The sequence below is a fragment of the Cervus canadensis genome, chromosome 21, assembly GCF_019320065.1.
Source record: "Cervus canadensis isolate Bull #8, Minnesota chromosome 21, ASM1932006v1, whole genome shotgun sequence".
In the NCBI taxonomy this organism is placed as follows: Eukaryota; Metazoa; Chordata; class Mammalia; order Artiodactyla; family Cervidae; genus Cervus; species Cervus canadensis.
Genome location: NC_057406.1, coordinates 30,064,234 through 30,090,883, shown reverse-complemented (window position 1 = coordinate 30,090,883; position 26,650 = coordinate 30,064,234). Strand labels below are relative to the sequence as shown.

At 36.8% G+C, this 26,650-nt stretch overlaps 1 protein-coding gene across 1 annotated transcript; it reads right to left on the bottom strand.

The window, feature by feature from the left end:
- Positions 1–1,494: 1,494 nt before the first annotated feature.
- Positions 1,495–7,333, bottom strand: LOC122423960 (islet amyloid polypeptide). Its single transcript, XM_043441518.1, has 2 exons — positions 7,248–7,333; positions 1,495–1,825 (listed from the first exon to the last, which is right to left on the bottom strand). The coding sequence occupies exons 1-2, from the start codon at positions 7,331–7,333 to the stop codon at positions 1,636–1,638; spliced, it is 276 nt and encodes a 91-aa protein (XP_043297453.1). The 3' UTR covers positions 1,495–1,635.
- Between the last annotated feature and the right edge of the window lie 19,317 nt (positions 7,334–26,650).

The following is a 26,650-nucleotide window of genomic DNA, read 5'->3' as shown; positions in this document are numbered from 1 at the left end:
GGGGGCTAATAGTTGAATATCACAAAAAGAATTCAATCACTCATTTATTTCAGTATGCAATTCATGACATAAAATCATTATAACTAACATCTGTTTTCTCTATATCCTCCCCTCTGAGAAAAAACCAACCAACCAAACAATAATAACAAACTCTAAAGATGATAATCTAAGGTAAATTTTATGAGGAGCAATTTTAATGTAGCAATTAAGTCAGTGAGCTGGATTCTCACTAAGATTGAAATGCTTTTTTTTTTTTAGTTTTTTAAAATAAAAGCTGAGCCCTGAGCAATGCATAGTGCAGCATAATAGCCATTGATATGAGTTAATGATACTTCCAAAATTATGGAATTCACAGTCAGGGAAAAGCAGATACCCTGTAGGAATTTGACTTACAGCAAAATATTTCATTTCATTTCTAGTACTGCAGGTTTCTTAAAAAAAAAAGGGGGGGGGGCGAGGGGGGACATCACACATGTGGAAATTCTGCCAGAAAAGTCCAATTAATTAAACAAAGAAAATAAGTTGCTATACAGAACATAATTTCCAGGAGTCTATAGTCTTTCAAATGAAGACAGAATTAATAGGAACACATATTGCTTTTGCAGTACTCTGTATAAAAATGTGACTAAGATTTGCTGAAAGCCACTTAAACAGAATAAAGGGCATATACATTTAGTATAAGCTCACTGATAATAGACAATAAAACTCTCAGGGACATTGTTTCTTTTTTCTTTTTTGGTCTTATTTATTTATTTTTAAACTTTTAATTTTGTTTTGGGGTATAGCTGATCAACAATGTTGTGACAGTTTCAGGTGAACAGTGAAGGACTCAGCCATGCATATATACGTATCCATTCTCCTCCAAACTCCCCTCCCATCCAGGCTACCACATAATATTGAGCAGAGTTCCATGTACTATGCAGTAGGTCCTTGTTAGTTATCCATTTTAAATATAGCAGTGTGTACAGAGACATTTCTTTTTTAATTTTGAAGTAACCTCTTAGTACCAGCAAGTACAACAAAAAACAGAATTAAAAAAAAACAACAGTATTTTGACTGAGTCAGGAGAAAGCTTTAATTTATTTTGTAAATAAACTCTTCATACCAGCAAATGCAACAAAAAACAGAATTAAAAAAAATTTTTTGACTGAGTCAGGAGCAGGCTTTTATTTTTTAAAACAGCATTTTATGTCATTTCGGCGATCTAATGCAAAAAAAGGATTGCTTAACAAGGATACTTACAATTGCTAGTTTTCTAATGTTTATAATCATAACTTTATTTTCAGCTGTCTACAATATATCAAGTTTCCAACAACCATTTTCTCCTCTTTTCTCAAACTCAGGTCATAAAGATACAGGCAAAAGAAACAACTTTTAGAAAGTATTTAAAAAATAAACACTACAGCAAGAATATTTCAGTTTTAAAGACACTGACTTTTTATTAGGGGAGCTTAATCAGTATTAATTTAAGCAATTCTTAACATGGCATTTTATATGCGTTAGCAACAAACATGGGAGGCAGAGATTCATATATTCACTCTAGTAATGGAAGAGGTACTGTTAAATAACAAAGGAAATCAGTGGAGTAGTTATTTAATACATTAAAGCAGTAAGAACTGTAGAGGAGACTGACCTCTAAATGGGTAAGTAACTCAATGGTTCTCTCTTTAAGATCTCAACTTTCTTCCTCTTGCCATAAGTATTGGATCCCATCTTCATAGGTGAGAAAATGGCGCCAAGTTTGTTGCCGGAAGGAGCTAAAAAATTGACCAGGCGTTGAGTCGCGCAAGTGGCAGTGCGGCACTTCCGCTTTTCCATCTGACGACTGGTGAGGCTGAACAAATAGGAAAAGTTAGAAACTTAGAGTCAGGATTAGACACACCTATCTCTGTGACATCAGATACCTCATGTTGATGAAAATTAAAGGAAATGTCTTCACATCAGTGTTTTGGTTTGCAAAATACTTGGATGATTTGATCGAGTTTCTGGACACCTTGAAGATGCAGCTTAGATATCATATAGCTAACCCTCCGTTATAGTTAATGTTGAATTTCCCAGTGTAATCTTTTTCTCTGGCAATTCAGAATATATTCCAGATAATGATAATAAAAATTTTTGTCTTCTATTCTTTTAAATATTGATTAATCTATTTCCCTCGTAGCTCAGTTGGTAAAGAATCTGCCTGCAAAGCAGGAGACCTGGATTTGATCGCTGGGTTGGGAAGATCCCCTGGAGAAGGAAAGGGCAACCCACTCCAGTGTTCTTGTCTGGAGAATCCCATGGACAGAAGAGTCTGGCAGGCTACAGTCCATGGGTCTCAAGAGTTGGACACGACTTAGTGACTAAACCACCACCACCAATTTATTTCCCAAATTTTTTAAAAAGGTCTTGAATTGCAAATTATATATGTAATCTGGAATATGTAGGTTTAAATATATAAATATTCATTTCTCATTCCTTTCAAACAAGAATTAAGCAGTGTTAGTTAATTTTTGTTGTTTCCTTATTTCGTTGAATTGACAGTGTTGAGAAATGTCAGATATTATTTAAAGGGAATAAAATTTATCACCTATTCAAGCACTCTAACTACTGTAGTGTGGGAATTCTATTACTATTAGCATAAATACATGAAGATTACTATGCCCCTGCTATGTCCTATGTTCCTATATTTTCAATAATTTTAATGATAGGTTGAATGTTAAAACCAAAGGCTTTTTGTGTCAAAGGTATTAATATTCATCATGTTCCTTCAGCCACCTGGAAAAATTGCATATTAATAATATTATGGATAAGTCATAAATGATAACTGTAAATAATTCATTTGAATCTTAACTTCTTAGTATTTACAGAATTTATTTACATCAATCCTATATTTTGTACCATCTCTTGTTTTAGTGTACTGGAAATAGATACAATGATTGTTTTTTGCTGATTATTAAGAGTTCTAGGGAAATTTCAGCTCCTATAAAAACCAAAATCTTGGTTAAACTTTGATTAAATGTAAAGTGGGAGACAGATACTAGTAGGAGGCTGAAAACTCAATGTCCAGAAGCCAGTGTATATACATAATTTGAAGCAATATGCAATGGCTTTTGTCTCAATGTGTTTATTTTCTATGGGAAGTACTTCATTGTCTGTATCTTTGTATAGAGATAGCCTAAGAGTAAATATTTAAAAAACTCATGTGAAACTTTATGGTTTATACTCTCAGATATTCTCCACAGAAAATTTTTCTTACAGAATTACATGAACTGAGTATCTGTTGAGTGTGAGTTTATGCTGACAAACCAATTACTCAGGCAAAGGAAACACACCTAGAAGCTAAATTTATGTATGTTAGTCGTTCAGTTGTGTCTGACTCTTTGCAACCCCATGGGTTACGACTAACATACACAAATTTAGCAGCCCACTAAACTCTTCTGTCCATGAAATCTCCAGGCAAGAATATTCCTGACCCAGGGATTGAACCCAGGTCTCTTACATTGCAGGAGGATTCTTTATTGCCTGAGCCATGAGGCAAGCCCACAGAAGCCTAATTACCTGGCTTATATATCAGTCTTATTCATATTATCTCTTTAACTCTTTCTTTTTCATGTGTGGTAAGCATGGCCAATGTGCATTTTCAAAGAATGGTTTAATGCTCCTATGAAGATTGAACCAGCAATTCATTCACTGAACATTTAATTCTAAAAGGTGATAAACTTTTCCTGAAAAACAGTAGTAATCAGAATTTGACCCAAACACTTCAAACTAATAAATTTAAAGTAATAAAAGAAATGTGGGTCAATTTGAGAAGGTTCAAAGGGATTTCTTTTCCAGGATATATTTGGTGAATTCCTTGAACAGAATGTGAAATACTCTTTGTGCTCAGTGATAATTGGTGAATGTTTGATAATTGGTCTCAAGGTCTGTAATAGGATTTAAAATTATTCTAACTAAAATATTATCTAATTTGAGTTAGCTAGGAGGGTCATGATTCTACTTTAAAGAAATACAAAGAATTTTTATGTTTTTTGGTTTCATACCTGTGGAACTGCTTTCCCAAACAGTAATTTTTATGTAATTATGATAGTCAGGATATACCCCAAATTATCATTAAGATGGAGAAAGTTGACTGAGTTGGTTAGTGAAAGGCCCAACACCCCAACTTTTATGTATTTTCCCTCATTGATTATCAGGCAGACGGCCTACCAGCCTACCCACCAGCTAATAACAAACACTAGTTTAAAGCTATGACCATTCACACACATGGAAATTCTTGGCTTTAAGAGAGCTTATTATAGGATATTGAATATAGTTCCCTGTGCAATACAGTAGGACTTTGTTGTTTATCTATTTTATATGTAGTAGTGTGTATCTGCTAATCTCAAACCAGTTTATCCCTCACTCACAATATAAGATTGTTTTCTATGTCTGAATCTGTTTCTGTTTCATAAATAAGTTTAATATCCTGTAATAAACCATAATGGAAAAGAACCCAAAAGAGAAAAGAATATATATAGAGAATATATATATACGTATATATGTATATATATAACTGAATCACTTTGCTATACATGAAAAACTAGCACAACATTGTAAATCAACTGTACTTCAATAAGAAGAGAATATAAACAGTGATAATTATAGGCCAAATTGTAACTCTTAAATTGTCTCTCTTTAAAAAATCTCAGTTTCAGGGGCTTTTGAAACAGTTTTTAAATGGGTCCCTTATCCCAGCTCTTAATAGTTGTCTGTGGAGGTGTGTAAGTTTCTAAAGGGAGCGTTCAGTGACTCTAGCTTGAAACTCATGTAATTATACTTTTGGTTCCTCTCTTACTATCGGCCAGGCAGATACCACTGAGCCTTATTTACTACTGAGTCTTAAAAAGTTGGTAGGCAAGTATGGGATCCTTCTGCCTCACTCATGAGTGTCAAGTAACATAACCATGTTTTGATATGGCTTGTAAAGTCTGTTACTTCTTAATCCCATCCCATGCAGGTATAAAAGTTGAAAAAGATCTCAGATGAGATGACTGATTTTTGTGAAAAAACAATATTAAAGAATGAATCTTCATCAGCTTTATTTTTTAAATGTGTTCAAAGTTTGAGATATTTTCTACCTAGGCTTTCTCAACTTTTTATGAGCTTCATAGAATATTACATGGTTGAATGGCTCAGGATGTTAAATTCTTCCTCTCTCCTCAAAAAACTGACCAAATATACTGATTCCAGGAAATTCAATTTCCTGAAAAGTAATTGATGAATGTTTCATAAGTATTTCTAATAATTCAAAAAGATTGTGAGACCAGAATGAAAATATAATCGTTAATAAATAACATTATGTGTTATTTTATTTCTCGGTGAAATTCACCTCATAATAAATGAATTTTCTTAAAAACATACTGGGTAAAAATAGCTAGCAGATGAATATATCTAATGAAAGAAAAGATCAAGATATAGACAGAAATACTACATAATATCACTAAATTTCTGTCATTGTCCAATGTTCTGCTAGTTTACCAGAAACTTCATGGCAGGTTTAAAGTTGTTTTTATCCAGGAGAAAACCAATTGAACATTACAGTCAGTTCTGAGAAGAATGTCCTATAAACTAGGTAAGCCTTTAAATGAAAGGAGAAAAAATCTACATGTACTATCTATTACACGTAGGTGCTTTAGAAACCTTTATGTATCACCAAAGGACCTCCACCTCAACAAAAAACACCCAGAAGGAAAATAGACAAAATACTGATAATTCTATGAGAAGAGTCCTAATATGACTTAAAGCAAAGATTTTTCATGAGTAAACTTATTCTCTTTGGTCTTCAAGAGAGTATAAATTCGGTTTTATAAAACTGTATGGAGTCAAAACCAATTTAGACACAAGCAAATCTTCATATTATGACATATGCATGAATTTGGACTTGAATTTTTTTATATAGCATTTTAAAATTTATTGGAGGATAATTGCTTTACAGAATTTTGCTGTTTTCTGTCAAATCTCAGCATGAATCAGCCTAGAGAGGTGGAATGGGGAGGAAGATGGGAGGGAGTTTCAAAAGGGACGGGGTATATGTATACTTATGGACTTAAGACTCTTAATAAGTGGATAATAACAGTTTTAAAGGCTTTCCACTTGAAAGTTGTAAATACTGCAAACATTTTCACCCTTCACAGTTTTTAAAATTCCTTAAAATTATCATTCAAATAAAATGACACCTTTCAAAATAAGCTTTTTTAAAAAAATCCTGATGCACATGCTACTTATTGAAAACATTTTCAAGAAATATTAATTTATATTTAGAGCATCTTGGAAGTAGTGTCACAAAGAATAATATTTTAATTATAATTCTGTTTCATTAACAGAGCAGTTAGCAATATAGAAAGAATCCCCTAAGGACTAATGGCTTTTTTTTAATGTAGAAAAGCAATTTATTCCATTATAAGCACTTACACAGTTAGTCAAGGGGAGTAACAGGCCTGTTGGTGAAACAGGTCACCCAAAATAGAGATGGTATCAAACTAGTGGTCAAGGACTAACTCCTTAAAAAAAAAGCAACTCTTATCCAGGATTAATTTAATTTTAAAAACAAATACAAGCTATTGATTCACTCTTCTCAACTTAACTGGACAGTCTACCTGTGGTATAACTGTCAGGTAAAAACATACATCTTTACAACTTGGTGGTCCCAAGTGTTTTTAAAAACCATTTCACAGAAAGGAAAGAAATAATGGACTAATGGCTTTTTAACTGGATCTTCTAAGTTTAACTTCTTAGCAGATTTAATTTGCCACTTGATTATTTCCTACTTAGATTTCCAGAAAGAGATGTGAAAGTTCAGGATATTGCCAGAGCTGAGAAAAATAAGTCTATATAAGCACACAGCAAAATTCCACCTCATATAAAGTATATACTTTGAGTTTCTCCTAGTTTGCTTGAGAATTGGATTAGTATAGTAGAAGTTACTACCTTTTGGGTTTTCTTGCTTCATGTTCTGGTTCTGCTCCTTTAAGTTCCAATAGCATATTTCTTGGCAAAGCTGAAACTATCCATTCCTGTCTGTCAGAAATTTCATCAGAGAGATTTATCAGACGGACTTTACTCTTTAAAGAAGACAGAATTTAAGAAACAGTGGAAGAGCTTAATGTACTATTCTTAATTATGACTTAGAAATCTAATGGCACAAGGGCCGTTAATTACATAGCAGTATTTGATTATAATTTTTTCATACTTTCAAAAGAAACTCGGATTTTCAAGTTACTAACCTTTCAGTGGGTTTACCACCACCTTCCAGATGGTTTAACGCAACAAAGAGCACAAAGAGAACCACTGGCAGCTTCAAAATGCCCATTGCTTCTCAAATTTTCTGAAAAGAATAATTCAGCTCTAAAATCAAGAAATCTACTGTAGCTTTGTTTAATGACATATTAAACTAGAGCCTACTTCAAAAAAATCTTTTAAAAACATAATTTCCAAGGATAATAATTTTATTGATATGGCTCAGACTGTTCATGTAATTTTCAAATATTTTCAAAATTTTCCTTTACCCAGTTTCCTTCTAAAAACAATCTAGAAAACTGATATCATTATACATTATCTCTTTACTCTTCCTTTGAAATAAGCCATACATTTAATCCCAAATTTGTTCTAATGCTAAATAAATAATAGTATGGTAGACACAGAAAATTCCTTACCTTTTAGTGTCTCAGTGTCAGCAATATCAGAAAATGCCTTTGTTAACAAGGAAGCTTCATGGAAAACCCCAAGCTTTTATCCACTGGAGCATTTACCCCCCAACCTGTTAGCCAGTAGTCCAGCTCATATATACCCTTCACACGTTTTCTAGCTCTGACATCAGACAGTTCAGAGACACTCTGTCATTAATTTCCATCCTAACAGAGAGAAAGAGCCTTATAGATAGGAATAGCAGGTGGGTCATTATTATGTTAACATATCAATGAATGTTAACCTAGCATTACTGCCAGATTAACATTGCTAGCATCACTGATGCTAGGTTAGCATCAGTGAATGTTAACCAAGAAAATATCTTGGTGGAGTTAATGGTGTGTCACACACAGCAGAAGTTTGAATTTGCCATCTTTGTAAAATACCAGAGTGAATTTTCAAGGATTAAAGAGAAGTTTCTAGTAGTGTGTGTGGCATGTTCAGTCATGTCCAACCGTTTGCAACCCCATGGACTGTAGCCCACCAGGCTTCTCTTCCATGCAATTTTCCAGGCAAAAATACTGGAATGAGTTGCCATTTCCTCCTCCAGGGGGTCTTCCCGACCTGGGGATTGAACCCCCATCTCTTTCTGTCTTTCACATTGGCAAGCAGATGCTTTACCATTGTGCTGCTTGGGAAGCCCAAAATCATTGTGTACACTTTGTAAAATACATTAGTTATCTTCTTACAGGAAATCATTAGTCTTCTAGATCATGTGATTTTTACATTCCCTTTCAAAATTAAAAAAAATAAATACTTAAATTTCAGATTCATTGGTAACTAGAACAAGGATTGGAAAACAGTTTCTTTCCTCCTAAGATCTTCATAAACACCCTCAAACTATATTACTCAGTTTTAAAGAAATATATGAAATCAGAGAGCTTAAAATTTATCTGGAGAACTTCCATCTTTTCTAGATTATACAGACATGCCCATTTTCACTGACAGTCAGAATTCTAGTTGTTATATATGTTTTTAAGTTGTCATAACTTAGAATATTAACTTAAATATGTCTTAAAAATACAGAAAACAGGAACAATTTGGAGAAAATAAAAAATAAATCTTTTAAAATAATTATAATATTTCTATGTAATAATGAAAAAAGTGAGTGAAAAAACTGCTTGACTAGAGTTGTAAAGTTATATCTCTACTTAAATGCTGAAAAATTAATTTGTGTGTTGGAAATGACTGCTTTTATGATTCAAACCCTCCTGCTTCAATATAAATGGCTTTCAATTCTCTTCTATGTCTCTTTTTCCTATATACCTTGCCTTTATACCTCAATATACTATTGAATATTCATGGTATTAAGCCCTTGGGGTTATTTGAATTCAAGTAGATGCTTCAATGTCCCTGGCTTCATTCTTTGCAAATAAACTTATTTGTTGATATGTTTAATCACCTCTTTTTGCCAATTCCTTACTAGAAACTTTGGGAGATTCTCAAATGGTACAGTGGCAGAGTCTGCATGCCAATGCAGGAGACTCAGGAGACGTGGGTTTGATCCCTGTGTCAGGAAGATCCACTGGAGTGGGAAACGGCAACCCACTCCAGTATTCTTGGAAAATTCCACGGACATGGACTGTGGGCTGCAATTGGTGGGGGTCACAAAGAGTTGGACGCAACTGAGCATGCATGTATGAACATACAATGATTTAGAAATAATACAGAGGCCCAGGGGTGTCAAATAATATGTCTGATGTCTCACATTTAGTTTGTGTTGAATCCTGGACCATATCTTTGCTTTTCTAATTCACAGTCTAGTGTTCTCTTAAGCCAAAATGCTTGCTTTTAATCTGCATAGTTATTTGTTTTCCTAACTTTTTTTTCCCTCTGAGATGGTAAATGTGCCAAACATACACTCAAAAATGGATTCTCTCTCCCCCTGGGAAATTAATGTTATAAGGAAAATGTTCTACCTAAGAAAGGAACAGGAGCCTGATAAGGACTACCAGATACCAGGCACAGTTATTTAACTGATATGAGAGACCCACTTCATCTGCTCACCTCTAAGGTGGATATCATTTGCCCTGATTGATAAATGATGAAACTGAGATTCAAAGAATATAAATTACTTAAGGTTGCTCAACTACTCAAGGGCAAAATGAAATTCAAATTCCCATCTGTCTGTCCCATGATATTTATTGCTTTGTGAAAAAAAGCATCTCTATTCCTATAGACTGAATTACCAATTGCTTCTTGTAAATTTTTTGTTTTATTATAACTCTTTGAATGATTTTATTATAGCTAGACATTTCTTTATGTTGGTTTTGTGTACTGTTGGGGTAAGGTCAATGTTGACACCAATTTCAAACAGTTTCAGGTCTTACAGGTTTCCTGTACCAATGAAAGTCATGATAGTTGTGGTGTTTTAGACCATTTTTCTGAGGCAACTTCTTTACCAGATCATAAGGACAAACACCACTATCACTCATCTTTATAATCCCTCTGACCTTGCTAGTCAAAATGTGAATAAGGCACTGGCAGCTTTGACGTTACCCAAGAGCTTGTCCGAAACACCAAATCTCAGGCCAGATCCCAGATCTACTGAATCAGAACATGAGTTTAAAAACAGATCTCTTCTGTGGCTATCTGCAAGCTTTTGAGGAAAACTGTCCTACTGTACGTTCCACTCATTCATTGATTCAGTCAGGATTGACCAAGGCTCTGTTCTGTGAGAGGGAATATTCTAGCAAAGTGAAGGTCCTGGTCTCATGCACTTAGAGCCTGGGGCGGAAACAGACAATCAAGTGAATAAGTATATATGCAATCACACATGATAGGTACTGTGGAGAGAATGGATATGGTGGTGAGAGAAAGAAAATGGCGGTATTTAACTTGAATCCTACACCATTAGACAGAACCAAGAAGAGAGTGCTAGGGAAAAGTTCAAGGCCAGAGGAACAGCAGGTGCAAATCCAAGGGAAGGATGAGCAAGGGGTGGAAAGATGATGCTGAGGACATAGTAGGAACTTGAAGATGCAGGGCTCAGAGGCTGAGTTTAAGACTTGGATTTATTCAGAGAGTAGTCTGAAGCTATTGAATGGGTCCAAGCAGGGTTGTGACTTGCTTTGTTCTTCATCTTTAAGACATCAGTGTGGTTGCTGTGTATGGAATGGCTCAGAGGGTGGCAAGAGTGAAAACAGAACATCTGTTGGGAGACTAGGCAGTATTCCAGATGAGAGATGATGAAGGCTTAGTCTTAAGAAGAGTTAGAGAAGTAAACAAATACAAATCACATTCACAGTCATGCATGATGTGGAAAGGATCAGGTATGGGGAACAAATGAGGGAGAATTGAGCACAAAGATGAGTGCCAGGTGAGGGTAATATGAATGCATTGGCTTTGCATAACATTTATAAAAAGTAAAAGATTTTTAAAATGTCTTTAAAAATAATTTCTATTTTGACCAAATTTGTGTGAGCTCACAATTTAAAAAACTTTGACAATCATATATTTTTAATTTTCAAGATGTCTTGCTTACTGATTGTCTTTCTGATTATAAAAATTTTAAAAGGAATCAAACACTGAAAGATATGGATTAGTGATAAATAAAATAAAAGATACAAAATTTTCCATATATACAATATTTGCTTATGAAAATAGAACATAAGTTTCTGTGTTAAAATTATTAGGTTATGACTTACTTTTCTCTAAACATTTTTTTATGTTGCTATATAGTTTTAAAACTATCTTGCTAGCAGATTGCCACACATAGTGTAAAGATGGTTGTTATGTAGTTGCTCAGTCGTGTCCAACTCTTTGCAACCCCATGAATAATAGTCTGCCAGGTTTCTCTGTCCATGAAATTTCCCAGGCAAGAATACTGAAGTAGGTTGCCATTTTCTTCTCCAGGAGATCTTCCTGACCCATGGATCGAACCCACACCTCCTACACTGCAGGCAGATTCTGTACCACTTCAGCCACCAAACAGTCTCAGAAGTGTGTTTTAAATCTATGCTATATGGTGTCAATTGGTACTTATGTTATCCTGCTTATTGACTAAAAAAGATGCACAATGTGAGAGTTGCGAGTTAGGTTTTATTTGAGGGCAAAATGAGGACTGCAGCCCAGAAAACAGCACCTCAAATACCTCTGAGGAACTGCTCCAAAGATGTAGTGGGGGAAGGTCAATATATATGATTTTGGTGAAGGGAGAGTTCAACAGAATCATGATGGGGAGCTGATGTCACCATGAAGGGATTTAGTGCTTTTCTAGTTATAAGGAGATGCAAGGATTAGTCCTGCTCCTTGGAAGAAAAGCAATGACAAACCTAGACAGAGTATTAAAAACCCAGAGACATTACTTTGTCTACAAATGTTCCTATACTCAAAGCTATGGTTTTTCCAGTAGTCATGTACGAATAATGTGAGAGCTGGACAATAACAAGGGCTGAGCACTGATGAACTGATGCCCTTGAACTGTGGTGCTGGAGAAGACCCTTGAGAGTTCCTTGGACAGCAAAGAGATCAAACCAGTCAATCCTAAAGAAATTAAACTTGAATATTCACTGGAAGGACTGGTACTGAGGCTGAAGCTCCAATACTTTGGCCATCTGATGCGAAGAACTGACTCTTTGGAAAAGACCTTGATGTTGGGAAATATTGAGGGCAGGAGGAGAAGGGAGTGATGGAGGATGAGATGTTGGATGGCATCACCAGCTTAATGGACATGAGATTGAGCAAGCTCCGGGAAATGGTGAAGGACAGGGAAACCTGGCATGCTGCAGTCCATGGGGTTGCAGAGTTGGACATGGCTGAGCGACTAAACAACAACAAAGGATTCAGTACAGTTCAGTTCAGTCACTCAATCCTGTCTGACTCTTTGTGACCCATGAACTGCAGCACGCCAGGCCTCCCTGTCCATCACCAACTCCCAGAGTTTACCCAAACTCATGTCCATTGAGTCGGTGATGCCATCTAACCATCTCATCCTCTGTCGCCCCCTTCTCCTCCTGCCTTCAATCTTTCCCAACATAAGGGTCTTTTCAAATGAGTCACCTCTTCGCATCAGGTGGCCAAAGTATTGGAGTTTCAACTTCAAACATCAGTCCTTCCAATGAACACCCAGGACTGATCTCCTTTAGGATGGACTGGTTGGATCTCCTCGCAGTCCAAGGGACTTTCAAGAGTCTTCTCCAACATCACAGTTCAAAAGCATCAATTCTTCTGCACTGTTTTCTTTCTTTTTTTTTTTTTCCATTTATTTTTATTAGTTGGAGGCTAATTACTTTACAATGACAAAAACCACTACAATATTGCACTAAGTTTTCTTTATAGTCCAACTCTCACATCCATACATGACCACTGGAAAAACTATAGCCTTGACTAGACGAACCTTTGTTGGCAAAGAAACGTCTCTGCTTTTTAATATGCTGTCTAGCTTAGTCATAACTTTCCTTCCAAGGGGTAAGCATCTTTTAATTTCATGACTGCAGTCACCAACTTCAGTGATTTTGGAGCCCGAAAAAATAAAGTCAGTCACTATTTCCAGTGTTTCCCCATCTATTTGCCATGAAGTGATGGGGCCGGATGCCATGATCTTACTGAACTTTAAGCCAACTTTTTCACTCTCCTCTTTCACTTTCAGCAAGAGGCTTTTTAGTTCTTCTTCACTTTCTTCCATAAGGGTGGTGTCATCTGCTTATCTGAGGTTATTGATATTTCTCCTGGTAAACTTGATTCCAGCTTGTGCTTCCTCCAGCCCAGCATTTTGCATGACGTACTCTGCATACAAGTTAAATAAACAGTGTGACAATATACAGCCTTGATGTACTCCTTTCCCTATTTGGAACCAGTCTGTTGTTCCATGTCCAGTTCTAACTGTTGCTTCCTGACCTGCCTACATATTTCTCAAGAGGCAAGTCAGGTGATCTGGTATTCTCATTTCTTGAAGAATTTTCCACAGTTTGTTGTGATCCACGCAGGCAAATGCTTTGGCATAGTCAATAAAGTAGAAGTGGATATTTTCCTGGAACTCTCTTGCTTTTTTGATGATCCAACGGATGTTGGCAGTTTGATCTCTGGTTCCTCTGCTGTTTTAAAAACCAAATTGAACATCTGGAAGTGCACAGTTCACATACTGTTGAAGCCTGGCTTGGAGAATTTTGAGCATTACTTTACTAGCATGTGAGACAAGTGCAGTTGTGTGGTAGTTTGAGCATTCTTTGGTATTGAAATGAAAACCGACCTTTTCCAGTTCTGTGGCCACTGCTGAGTTTTCCAAATTTGCTGGCATATTGAGTGTAGCACTTTCACAGCGTCCTCTTTTAGGATTTGAAATGGCTCAACTGGAATTCCACCACTTCCACTAGCTTTGTTCATAGTGATGTTTCCTAAGGCTCACTTGACTTCACATTCCAGGATGTCTGGCTCTAGATGAGTGATCATCCATTTTGATTATCTGGGTCATGAAGACCTTTTTTTTGTAGAGTTTTCCTATGTATTCTTGCCACCTCTTCTTAATATCTTCTGCTTCTGTTAGATCCATACCATTTCTGTCCTTTATTGTGCTCTTCTTTGCATGAAATGTTCCCTTGGTATCTCTAATTTTCTTGACGAGATCTCTAGTCTTTCCCATTCTATTGTTTTCCTCTATTTATTTGCAATGATCACTGAGGAAAGCTTTCTTATGTCTCCTTGCTCTTCTTTGGAACTCTGTATTCAAATGGGTATATCTTTTCTTTTCTTCTTAGCCTTTTGCTTCTCTTCTTTTCACAGCTATTTGTAAGTTATCCTCAGACTGCCATTTGCTTTTTTGCATTTCTTTTTCTTTTGGATGGTCTTGATCCCTGCCTCCTGTACAATGTCATGAACCTCCGTCCATAGTTCATCAGGCACTGTGTCTATAAGATCTAGTCCCTTAAATCTAATCCATACCATCTCCTTTTTTGAAAACATTATTTAAGTCTTCTAGATCCTTTCTTATACTTGTCATCTTGCTGTACCTTGGACTGGGGAGAGAAATGAATTCCTATTACTTGAATGCCTCTACCTGTTTATCTTTGCACCTCCTGCATTTTCTGTTTTATGAAATTGCCTTACTTCCATTGGGTGCATAAAAATGTGTAACACTTGTGTTTTCACTTTGAATTGTTCTCTTTAGTACCTTTGAAGTAATTTTCAATGTCTTGTATACTGCATTTAACTCTGAACTTTACCTTGTCAGATACCATGATCATGACTTTTGCTTTTTCTGTTTTTTATCTTTTCGTTTTTTGCATATGTTAAGAATATCATTGCTCATTCTTTAATTTTAGTCTTTGTATTTAGTATGTCTTTTATACACAGCCTATATTGAGATTTGTTTCATGAATTACCTGGAAAAATATCTTTGTTTTAATAAGCAAGTTAAGCCCATGTATTTCTTGATGTAATAGATATGTTTGGGCTTGGTTCTGTCATATTAACAATGAAATATATTCTTCAGTGCTTAATTTATCAGACATTGATCCAAGCATTTTATGTATATTATCTTGTTTAATCCTTACACACATGCCCCACCCTTTTAGACTAGAGACGGATTTAGTGATAGAACTGGGATTCAGATTTAGTCTGAATCTTGTCTTGTGTAAAGGAGGTTGTCTAGATACTGTGCTTGAAATTTAGATTGCATGTTCAAATTCACATTTTCGAGAAAATAGAGGCCATTTCCCTCCATCAGAGTCTTAAAAAACACTTGATTCTCAATATGTTAAGATCCATTGATCTATATCAGTAACATTTCAGGACTGTTATGCTATCCCATTACACTATGCCTGTCCAAACCAAGCACTGAGTATACCCCAGTTATAGTCCTTTATATGGATTCCCTTACTGTAGCCACATAGCAGAGGATTCAACATAAAGGGAAGAGAGACAGACTGATAGCTCCAGGAGAGGTTAGGGTTAGGTTAAGATAACATGTAAAAAAAAATGCCTGGCATTTACTAACTACATAGTCAATGAATGCTTATTGACTTTTCATTAGGAAAGGAGAGTTTGGTGAGACAGGAGAGAGAAAAAATAACTGTTGGTATCATGTCCGCAAAGAACTGGGAGGCCATGAGGTTGTGAGCATAATGGAGAGGTGAGTCCATGGGGAGGAGGGAAGTAGCCATTAGAAATGTGTGTCTTTCAGAAACTGTTTTGAGTCAGGCATTGTGTTCCAACATGTTCGTCCAATACGTAACTTCATCTTCAGACAACCCTGTGAAGTACAGAATGTTAGCTTTCACAGATGAGCATTTGAATCTTTAGAGTGATTGAATAGCTCTTTCAGGTTCACCTCAGAAAGTGTCAAGGGGAAGCATCTAACCTCCACTCATCACACAGCAAAGCTGCCACACCTGGAACAGTTATACAGACATAAAGCAGTTAATTTGTATAGTTAAGACTGGAATTTGAGAGGAGGGAAATTTGAGTCTCTGTTTTCACACTAACATTGTTACCAAAGGGAGGTTTGGCTGTTTTCAGCTAGAAAGTCAATATTCAAGAGATGAGTGTTGGTCGAAAAAGGAAGTTCAGTCGTGTCTGACTCTTTGTGACTCCTTGGACTGCAGCATGCAAGCCTTCCCTGTCCTTCACTATCTCCTGGAGTTTGCTCAAACTCATGTCCAATGAGTCAGTGATGCCATCCAACCATTTTGTCCTCTGTCGTCCCCATCTCCTCCTGCCTCTAATCTTTCCCAGATTCAGGGTCTTTTTCAATGAGTCACTTCTTCGCATTAGGTGGCCAAAGTATTGGAGCTTCAGCTTCATCAGCAGTCCTTCCAATGAATATTCAGGACTGATTTCCTTTAGGATTGACTGGTTGGATCTCCTTGCAGTCCAAGGGACTCTCAAGAGTCTTCTCCAACATCACAGTTCAAAAGCATCAATTCTTCTGTGTTCAGCATTCTTTATAGTTCAGCTCCTACATCCATACATGACTACTGGAAAAACCATAACTTTGACTATATGGACATTTGTCAGTAAAGTAATGTCTTTGCATTTTAGTATGTTTTCTAGGTTTGTCATAGCTTTTCTTCCAAGGAGCAAGCGTCTTTAATTTCATGGCTTCAGTCACCATCTGCAGTGATTTTGGAGCCCCCCCCCCAAATAAAGTCTGTTACTGTTTCCACTGTTTCCCCTCTGTTTGCCATGAAAAAGGAAAGGTTATTTTATTCAGGAGGCTGGCAACCTGGGGAGAAGGCAAACTTGTGTCCCAGTTTCAGGCTCAGTTGTGTCTGACTCTTTGTGACCCCATGGACTGTAGCCCGCCAGGCTCCTCTGTCCACGGGATTCTCCAGGCAAGAATACTAGAGTGAGTTGCCATTTCCTTCTCCAGGGAATCTTCTTGACCCAGGGAAATAACCCATGTCTCCTGCATTGCAGGCAGATGAAGTGGCTCTTTACTACTGAGCCACTGGGGAAGTCCCAGAACCAACTTCAAAGATTCTGCCTGGCCATGAAACTTTTTAAAGGGAAAAAAAGAAGAGATAATCTTAGTTAATCATTGAGTTAGAAGGTCAGATTCTTCACCATCTCCCATTTTGTGCAGGTTTGTTGACTTGGGATATTTTTTCAGATGCTATCTTGTTCATGCAGTCAGCTCACAGGGTTACTGAAGGGGAAGCTGGAGAAAAGTTTTAGTCATTCGTGATTTAGTCTTCATTCCTACTTCTTCAATCTAAGAAAAAAATCAACAGGTCAGACAAGGCATTATGTGATCAAAAGACTTGAGAGGAGTGCTTGGGTGGGACTTTGGTGAAGCATGGAGTCACCCAATGTAAAGGTTAAGTTAAAATATAACTTTACTAAAGCGATAAGACAAAGGGCCTTCTGAGAGGAGCTGTTTACAAATGACAGAATGATCCAGTGGGAATGACCATTAGCCTGGCCTACTCCTCTCTACTGACTTTTCAGCACTGTCCCTTTGATTCCTAGAGAGAAGTCACATAGTCCTGCAGCCCCTGGGTCCTGCACCCTGCCCTCCTTCAGGTCTGACAGCATGGAAGCTGGGACTAATGCAAACCTCTGGGAAGGAGCCAAGTTGTTTAGAGATTTTCAGATATGAGTTGAATGGAAAGGGAGAACAAAAAGAACATCATAGATTTATCAGAGCATTCATGTGTTATTTCCTACCAAAGCCACCCAGCTTTGATTTTATTTTTGTTGTTACTTTATTCTTTCCTGAGAAATAACCAGCAAGTACAGAAAGAGGCTGTGGAACCATCCATTTTGTAGAAGCTTTAAGACCAAGCTTGTTTCCCTCTGTACAATATTACTGTTCATTTTGGTTCAGGAGATTATTAGCTCTTTGGAGGCTTATTTACATTTTTTTGTTTTATATTTAGGAACACTTTACAAATAATATTATTTTATGTTGTTTGTATTTGAATTTTATTACAATTCAATCTAATGCTAAGTAACTTCCAAACTAAGTAGATATGTGATAAAAATGAACTGGTTTTAAATAGTTATTTTGTGTTGTTGTTGTTGTTGTGAATGCTGTGGTTAGATATAATTCCAGTTGTTGTTTAGTTGCTAAGTTGTGGCCCACTCTTTGCTATCCCGTGGACTGTATGCCAGGCTCCTCTGACCTTCACTAATCTCTCAGAGTTTGCTCAAATTCATGTCCATTGAGTTGGTGATGCTATCTATTTATCTATGAGTTTTAAGTGATAATGTGCATAGTCAAAAGAACTCTGATTTGGATATGATTCTTTAAGCAGATCTTATAATAATCTAACAGAAACACCCTGTGATTAAGTTGTAGCACAGCCCAGAGAAGTAGCATGTGATTAAAGTTGAAATCTAGCTATTTTATATTCACTCTTAAAAAGTTTAATAATGTATGCCAAAAATTCCTTTAAAGAGTAGCTGTTTCCCTTTAAGTGTAAATTTATTGTTTGACAAAATTGCCAAGCTCACTGAGATAGTTTTGCCCACATCTACTCATACTCTTCTCATCTCCACTCCCATGGAAACAACCAATGAACCAACCAAACATGTAGAGAAACAGAGAAAGAGCATTTCTCTTTTAATGCGTTTCAGCATAAATGGATTGAGATATTCGTTGCACTATGCTTTTGGCTTTGGGTAGAAGTGCCAATATCTATGTAGTCTGAAAGTATATGTTCAGACTCAGAGACCCACTACAACAGAGTGTTAACATGTAAACAACAGATAGGACAAAAAGGAGTGTTTACCTGTGGGCAGCCATGAAGGAGTCCTTGACAGTGAGTGATGGTTTTGAACACATACACAGCCACAATAACATCCTTAAGAGGAAGACTCAAAATGTTCAATTTAGAGATTCACTCGGTCAGATGACCTGATTGCAATCAGATGAAGGGAGAGAAAAAGCATAATGATCCAGTAATTGGGGAAATAGAATAGGCTTAGTTGGGGTTCTACTGACACTATTGCAGTGGAGTCTCCAGACTAAAGCCCTTCAGGACTTGGAATTTTATCTAATTGCTACCATCCACCCCCTCTTAATTTTTCTTTTCTCTGCATTTCCAGAGATAAATTCAGTTTTGTAATAAATCTTTGTAATAAAACAGCAAACCTTCTGTTATGGTCTTTACAGACCAGGACCTGGGGACTGGAGTTGATGAAAAGAAGGTGAAGAAAAGAAGGACATGGGGGACCCAAGTCTCGAGTGAAACAAGCGTACTTTATTTGCAGAAATGCATGCTTATATATCTTCAATAAAATGGTTACTCAGCCATTAAGAATGAAATTCCATCAGTTGCAACAAAATGGATAGTCCTGTAGGTAAAAGGTCACTGAAGGGAGTCACTGAAGGGAATCCAAGCAGGTGCTCTTCCCCATGATCTCAGTCCCGAGAACTGCGTGCAGCTCTGCTCATTCCTGTATTCCAGGAACTGATAAGGAACAGAGAGTCCTTGAGAAATGGTACACAAAGGAAGAAAATGCCACATATTTGATCCCTTAAAGTTTAACATTCCCTGACAATTCCCCCTTTTTTATTTTTTCATAATTGGGGGTGGCTGTATATACTTTTTGTGAAAAAGGCCCTGACCAATTGAGTTTGTTTAGTTCGAACAATGTTAGTTGAAAGGCATCAATATACTACAAATATAATCCCCAGGATAATTATCAGCGTTATAGCTCCAGATCCAATACTATGTGTAATGCTTTGAAACCATCCTTGAGGGTCTAGCACAGAAAATTGATCAGCTAGCTGTTGAGCTAAGGTTTCCAAATTGTTGGAAGAGGGTAGACTCTTAGAGAAGGTTTCAAAGATTTCCTTTTGTAATAATTGTACATTTAAGGAAGAATGATCATGTATGTCTTGCAAATGAAATTTGATTTGTTCCCAATTGTAGGTACTATAGTTGAACTGAAAAGGGGTAATAAAAAATTGAGTAGAATTCCAGTCACATTTTAGTATAACTTGTTTTTGTAAATCTATTAATTGATCTCTGACCCATTGGATGGCTGTTTTTATTTCCTGTATTTCATGTTGAACTTCCTCATTTATCTCAGCCTGAGTGGTCCACATAGTATGAGCATCTTTGGTCCAATTTTGAATAAAGTTGTGTGTTTGAATTGAGGTTTGTAAAGCAATGTCTGCGACAGCGGCAGTAGTGCAAATGGCTATTAATCCCCAAATGCCAAGAATTAATCATCCAATGAATCATTTAGATCGCTGAAGTAATTTAATAAGTAGCCAGGAGGCAAGTCTTGCCATGGGACCCTCTTCCCAGGGTCGTTGGAGATCTACTGGCAACCATAGATTACGTCAAGATCAAAGAATAAAAAAGGATTCATTTTTCAAAGAAACAGAGGAATTAAGACAAGTATACAATTTGCAATCTATACAAGTCATAGAACATAAAGTCTCATTAAACTGCAAGTTCCATATAGCTATAACAAAAGGAAGGGGAACACAAGCTTGTATGAAATATGAATGATTATAACAAAAGGAATAGTTACTATGACTACGATTGGTCCCCATAAAATATCCAGTCTAAGTTCCAAATTCTTCGGTGCCTGTGGCAAGTTTCCAGATGTCCCATTGTTCAGTCCCAATCCATTTATTGAGGACGATTTGAGGGCGAGGGGGTGCCATTCCACCTTCAAGCCAGCCAAGAAGTCCTTTGTCATTGTAATGTTCCATTACATGTAATGTTCCATTACTAATACCACAATGTTCCAATGTGGTATTAGTAACCTTCTATGCTACTTGAGTAGCATAATCACATACAGTGTTGTTAATATCATCTGAGCAGTTAGACAACCATATAGGATGGGGTCCCCAATCATCAGTGGTGTAATTGGCTACAAACATTAATTTTCCTGATTTAGCTTGACATCTGTCCCAATGAACAGGAGTATATTTAAAGTTCTTATATATAAACCCTTTGCATAATGATTTTTGTCTTTTTCCTAGAGTTTCAGTTGACATGGTTCTTATAGAAAGAGAGGGCAGTAAACAGTCCAAGCAATGTCTGAAAGTTCTTTGGAGGCAGAACGAAAGCCCATGTTTGTCGGCTAATGTTAATGCATAATTCTGTTGGACCCATGCATAGTGGAAGGACTTCATACCCCAGAGAAATCTTAATTAGTCTTCCTTCTTTCTCAGGATGAGAGGGCCCCTCCTAGCTCTAAGGAGGAGGCATATGTACTGAGTCGTTGGTGGATACGATCAGTCCTTTATAACTGTCCATTTTACAATCTGCAGTAAAGGGGGGTTGGGTATATAGGCCCAGTAAGTATGATTAATTAATTCAGCTTGAGCAGGGGAAGCAAAGCAAGCATAGCAACAAAAATATTTTCTGGATTCCAAGGCATTCCCTGTTGAGAAACCAGATTTCCAGCTTGATTAGTAAGGGTTCTTATTTGTTCCCAAGTAGGGAGATCATGAGGTTGATGACGTTGAGGGCGGTTCTTCTTGGAGATTTTTAGAGCCGCCATGGCCTGTACTGGAATTTCTTCCTCCTGGGGGTTTTGTCTTTTTGTCTTTATTTTGAACACCGAAGGCTCCCCTGGGGTGGATCTTCTGAAGAGGAAGCCAATTGAGTTCGTTGGATCCATCTGGAGAAATACAAGCATATCCCTTTCCCTGTAAGATCAATTTCCCAGATTTCCATTGCTTAGTTAGCCTGTCTTGATACAAAATGGGCAGAGGAAGAGAGGTATCCTTCAATTCCTCGAAATGTTTTTCTGCTCATGTCAAGGTATCTCCTTGCGGTAAGTTTAAAAAACTTAAAACAAGTAAAGCTGTATTAGCAATAGTTATAGGATTAGAGAGTATATAGTGTTGAGATCTAGTAAAATCTGCTCTGGATAAGGAAGATAGAAATGTTCCTGTGTATTCTCCCTTTAAATTTTTTTTTTATTTGTAGTTTTAGTGTGAGGTGTGTTTGTTAAATTATGTCCTGTGCTTGTGGATTGTAAGGAATGTCTGTAACATGTTTAATAGAAAAAGATTGTAAAAACTGTTTGAATTGCCTAGAAGTATAGGCAGGGCCATTGTCTGTTTTTTTAAAGGTGGGAGTTCCCATTATTGCAAAACAAGTTAATAGGTGGGTTATAACGTGTTATGTAGCCTCACCTTGAAGAGGTGTGACCCATATAAAATAATTTGTGTTGATACAGACATGTAGGAAAGAAGATGGAGAAAGTTCAGGGCAATGAATTATGTCCATTTGCCATAATTTATTGAGTTGTAATTCTCAAGGATTAACATCTTGTGCAATGGATTGAAGATGCAGGGGTCTACAAGTAGAGCAATGATTTCTTTAGCATGGTGGTATGGAATTTTTAAAATTTGGTGTAAGGGGCCAGCACTATTGTGCAATAGAGCATGTTGTTCCTTGGGAGCAGCAAAAGAAACAAGTTTATCAGCTTGCTTATTACCATGAGTCGTAGGGCCAGAAAAGCAGGAATGTGTTCGAATATGCGTAATATAAATGGGGGAAGTGCGGTCTCTAATAAGAGACTGCAGTTCGAGAAAAAGTTGTTGAATAATACGCTGATTGGAATTTATAATAGAGGTTTCTATATTTCCTAATATAAAAACTGAATATAAGGAGTCAGAGACTATATTAATAGGGTAAGGATGTACGTGAATAACTTGAATTAGTTCAGTTCAGTTCAGTTCAGTTCAGTCGCTCAGTCATGTCCAACTCTTTGCGACCCCATGAATCGCAGCATGCCAGGCCTCCCTGCCCATCATAAACTCCCGGAGTTTACTCAAACTCATGTCCATTGAGTCGGTGATGCCATCCAGCCATCTCATCCTCTGTCATCCCCTTCTCCTCCTGCCCCCAATCCCTCCCAGCATCAAGGTCTTTTCCAATGAGTCAATTCTTTGCATGAGGTGACCAAACTATTGGAGTTTCAGCTTCAACATCAGTGCTTCCAATGAACACCCAGGACTTATCTCCTTTAGGATGGACTGGTTGGCTCTCCTAGAATAAGAGTATATAATTTGCTTTGTTGAACAGAATGAAATTTAGTATAAAAGACTTTGTATTCTTTGATAGACCAGAATGACGCTTTGGCATTTTTAGTCCCATCGATATAGAAAACATTAGCTTGAGATATAGGTTGTGATGTGACAGTGTGAGAGATAATGAATTCAGTATTTTTGAAGAAATTCCAGAGTTTGTTAGAAGGCTAATGAAATGAAATTTCTCCAAAATATTCCAGAAAGGCTATTTGGAAATTGATAGAAGTTTGTAGTATATTCTCGAATTGAGATTTATTAATAGGTATTACAATTTTATGAGGATTGGAGCCAATTAAAGTCTTAGTTCTGTTTCTCCCACTGATAGTTATTAGAGTGATCAAATCAAGATAGGGGATAAGTGACCTTGTCCCTTTAAAATCGGTATAGATCCATTCTATCAGGTGTTCTTTTTGGGTAAGAAGTCTTGTGGGAGAATGGAGAGAGGGGAGTATAAATAACTCTAGAGGTAAATCAAGTCTAATACAAGTAAGAAACTGTTTTTGTAATTTATTTTTTATTAAATAGAGTTTTTTTTTTGTGTGTGTGTCTCTTGTGAAAGTGAAAAAAAGCAATCCCAAAGAATGCTCAAACTACCACACAATTGCACTCATCTCACACACTAATAAAGTAATGCTCAAAATTCTCCAAGCCAGGCTTCAGCAATATGTGAACCGAGAACTTCCAGGTGTTCAAGCTGGTTTTAGGAAAGGCAGAGGAACCAGAGATCAAATTGCCAATATCTGCTGGATCATAGAAAAAGCAAGAGAGTTCCAGAAAAACATCTATTTCTGCTTTATTGACTATGCCAAAGCCTTTGACTGTGTGGATCACAATAAACTGTGGAAAATTCTGAAAGAGATGGGAATACCAGACCACCTGACCTGCCTCTTGAGAAACCTGTATGCAGTTCAGGAAGCAACAGTTAGAACTGGACATGGAACAACAGACTGGTTCCAAATAGGAAAAGGAGTACGTCAAGGCTGTATATTGTCACCCTGCTTATTTAACTTCTATGCAGAGTACATCATGAGAAACGCTGGGCTGGAAGAAGCACAAGCTGGAATCAAGATTGCTGGGAGAAATATCAATAACCTCAGATATGCAGATGACACCGCCCTTATGGCAGAAAGCAAAGAAGAACTAAAGAACCTCTTGATGAAAGTGAAAGAAGAGAGTGAAAAAGTTGGCTTAAAGCTCAACATTCAGAAAACTAAGATCATGGCATCTGGTTCCATCACCTCATGGGAAATAGATGGGGAGAGAGTGGAAACAGTGTCAGACTTTATTTTTTGGAGCTCCAAAATCACTGCAGATGGTGATTGCAGCCATGAAATTAAAAGACGCTTACTCCTTGGAAAGAAAGTTATGACCAACCTAGATAGCATATTAAAAAGCAGAGACATTACTTTGCCAACAAAGGTCCATCTAATCAAGGCTATGGTTTTTCCAGTGGTCATGTATGGATGTGAAAGTTGAACTGTGAGGAAAGCTGAGCGCCGAAAAATTGATGCTTTTGAACTGTGGTGTTGGAGAAGACTCTCGAGAGTCCCTTGGACTGCAAGGAGATCCAACCAGCCCATCCTAAAGGAGATCAGTCCTGGGTGTTCATTGGAAGGACTGATGCTGAAGCTGAAACTCCAATACTTTGGCCACCTCATGCAAAGAGTTGACTCATTGGAAAAGGCCCTGATGCTGGGAGGGATTGGGGGCAGGAGGAGAAGGGAATGACAGAGGATGAGATGGCTGGATGGCATCACCGACTCGATGGGCATGAGTTTGAGTAAACTCCGGGAGTTTGTGATGGGCAGGGAGGCCTGGCATGCTGCGATTCATGGGGTTGCAAAGAGTCAGACACGACTGGGCGACTGAAATGAACTGAACTGAACTGTGAAAGTGAACGAGGGCTATTTAAATTGGGATTTCTTTTTAAAGTGTTAAATAAATTAGTCAGTTGATAATTTGTAACATCTAAAGAGGGTCTAATCCAATTTATATCACCTAAAAGTTTTTGAAAATCATTCAAGGTTGATAATTTATTAACAGGAATCTGTGTTAGTTGGGGAGTAATATGTTGTCTATTAACAACAAATCTTAAGTAATAGTAAGGTGTAGATGTTTGAATCTTTTTAGAGGCAATGATTAATCTACAAGCTTTTAAGCATTGTTGAGTTATGTCAAATATCTGTTGAGTTTCTAAAACAGATGGAGTTGAAAACAATAAATTATCTATATAGTGAATAACAATAAAGTTAGGAAATTGTTTTCTTATGGGTTCAAGAGCTTTGGCTACATAATATTGACATATGGTGGGAGAATTCATCATTCCTTGAGGCAATATAGTCCATTGATACCATTTGTGAGGCCCAATATGATTAGGATAAGGGAGAGAGAAAGCAAATCTCTCTCAGTCTAGAGGGTGTAAAGGTATAGTAAAAAAGCAATCTTGGAAATCTATAAGAATAGTATGCCAGTTTTGAGGAATAGTGTTAGGTGATGGGATTCCTGGTTGTAATGCACCCATAGGTTTCATGGATGCATTAACCTTTCAAAGGTCTGTTAAAAGATGCCATTTGTTAGATTTCTTCTTTATCATAAAAATGGGAGAATTCCAAGGGGAATAAGATTCCTCAATATGTTTTAATTTTAATTGTGTATCTATAAGTTCTTTAGTAGCTTCTAATTTCTTTTTTGGAAGGGGCCATTGTTCTGTCCAAACAGGGTCGTCATTTTTCCAAGTTACTTTAATAATTGTATTGCTTATTAAATGAGAAGTGGCCACGAGGAAAAATGTGGAATATATATTTGAATTTACCATTGCATAAGTAAATCTCTTCCTATTAAATTAAGGGGTGCATCTATCACATAAGGTTATAATGTTGTAGGCTGGCCTTTTGGTCTCTTATATGGATATATTTGGACTTTTTGATAAACCTCTTGTACTTTGGTTTGAGATATTCTTGTAATTTGGCAAGAAATTTTTTGTAAAGGCCAAGATTTGGGCCATAAATGTTTGGAAATAATGGTAATATTGGATCCAGTATCAAGAAGACCAGAAAAATCTTTTGTCATCAATTTTGATATTTATATTTGGTCATGTATATTTAGATACTATTGGTGTCCATAAGGATTGTTTTTGATCAGTATTACCAAACCCACCTGTCTGTATATCATTAGAGGAGTTAATAGAAATGTAAGGTAAAAGAAGTAGTTGGGCAATTTTGTCTCCCTTTTTGAATTGCCATAATATCTGAGATGACATCATAATTTGAATTTCTCCCTTATAATCTGAATCAATTATTCCAGGGTGAACAGTAATTACTTTAGAAGTCAAACTAGATCAGTCAAGTAAAAGGCTGAAGGTTTGTGGGGGTAGAAAAAGTATCCACCTCATTAGTTTAAGTGGGACCTTATATATTTCTCAACTAGCTGCTGAGGATAGATGAAAAGAATACCTCAACCTTGCAAGAGTTCTATTAGGCCCTTTCCCAAGACATA

Bases quoted from the DNA above. Each gene is read 5' to 3' on its own strand.
- LOC122423960 (XM_043441518.1), bottom strand. From the start codon at position 7,333: ATGGGCATTTTGAAGCTGCCAGTGGTTCTCTTTGTGCTCTTTGTTGCG. The intron at 1,826-7,247 runs GTTAGTAACTTG...CAGCCTCACCAG, and splicing joins GGTGGTAAACCCACTGAAAG to TCGTCAGATGGAAAAGCGGA.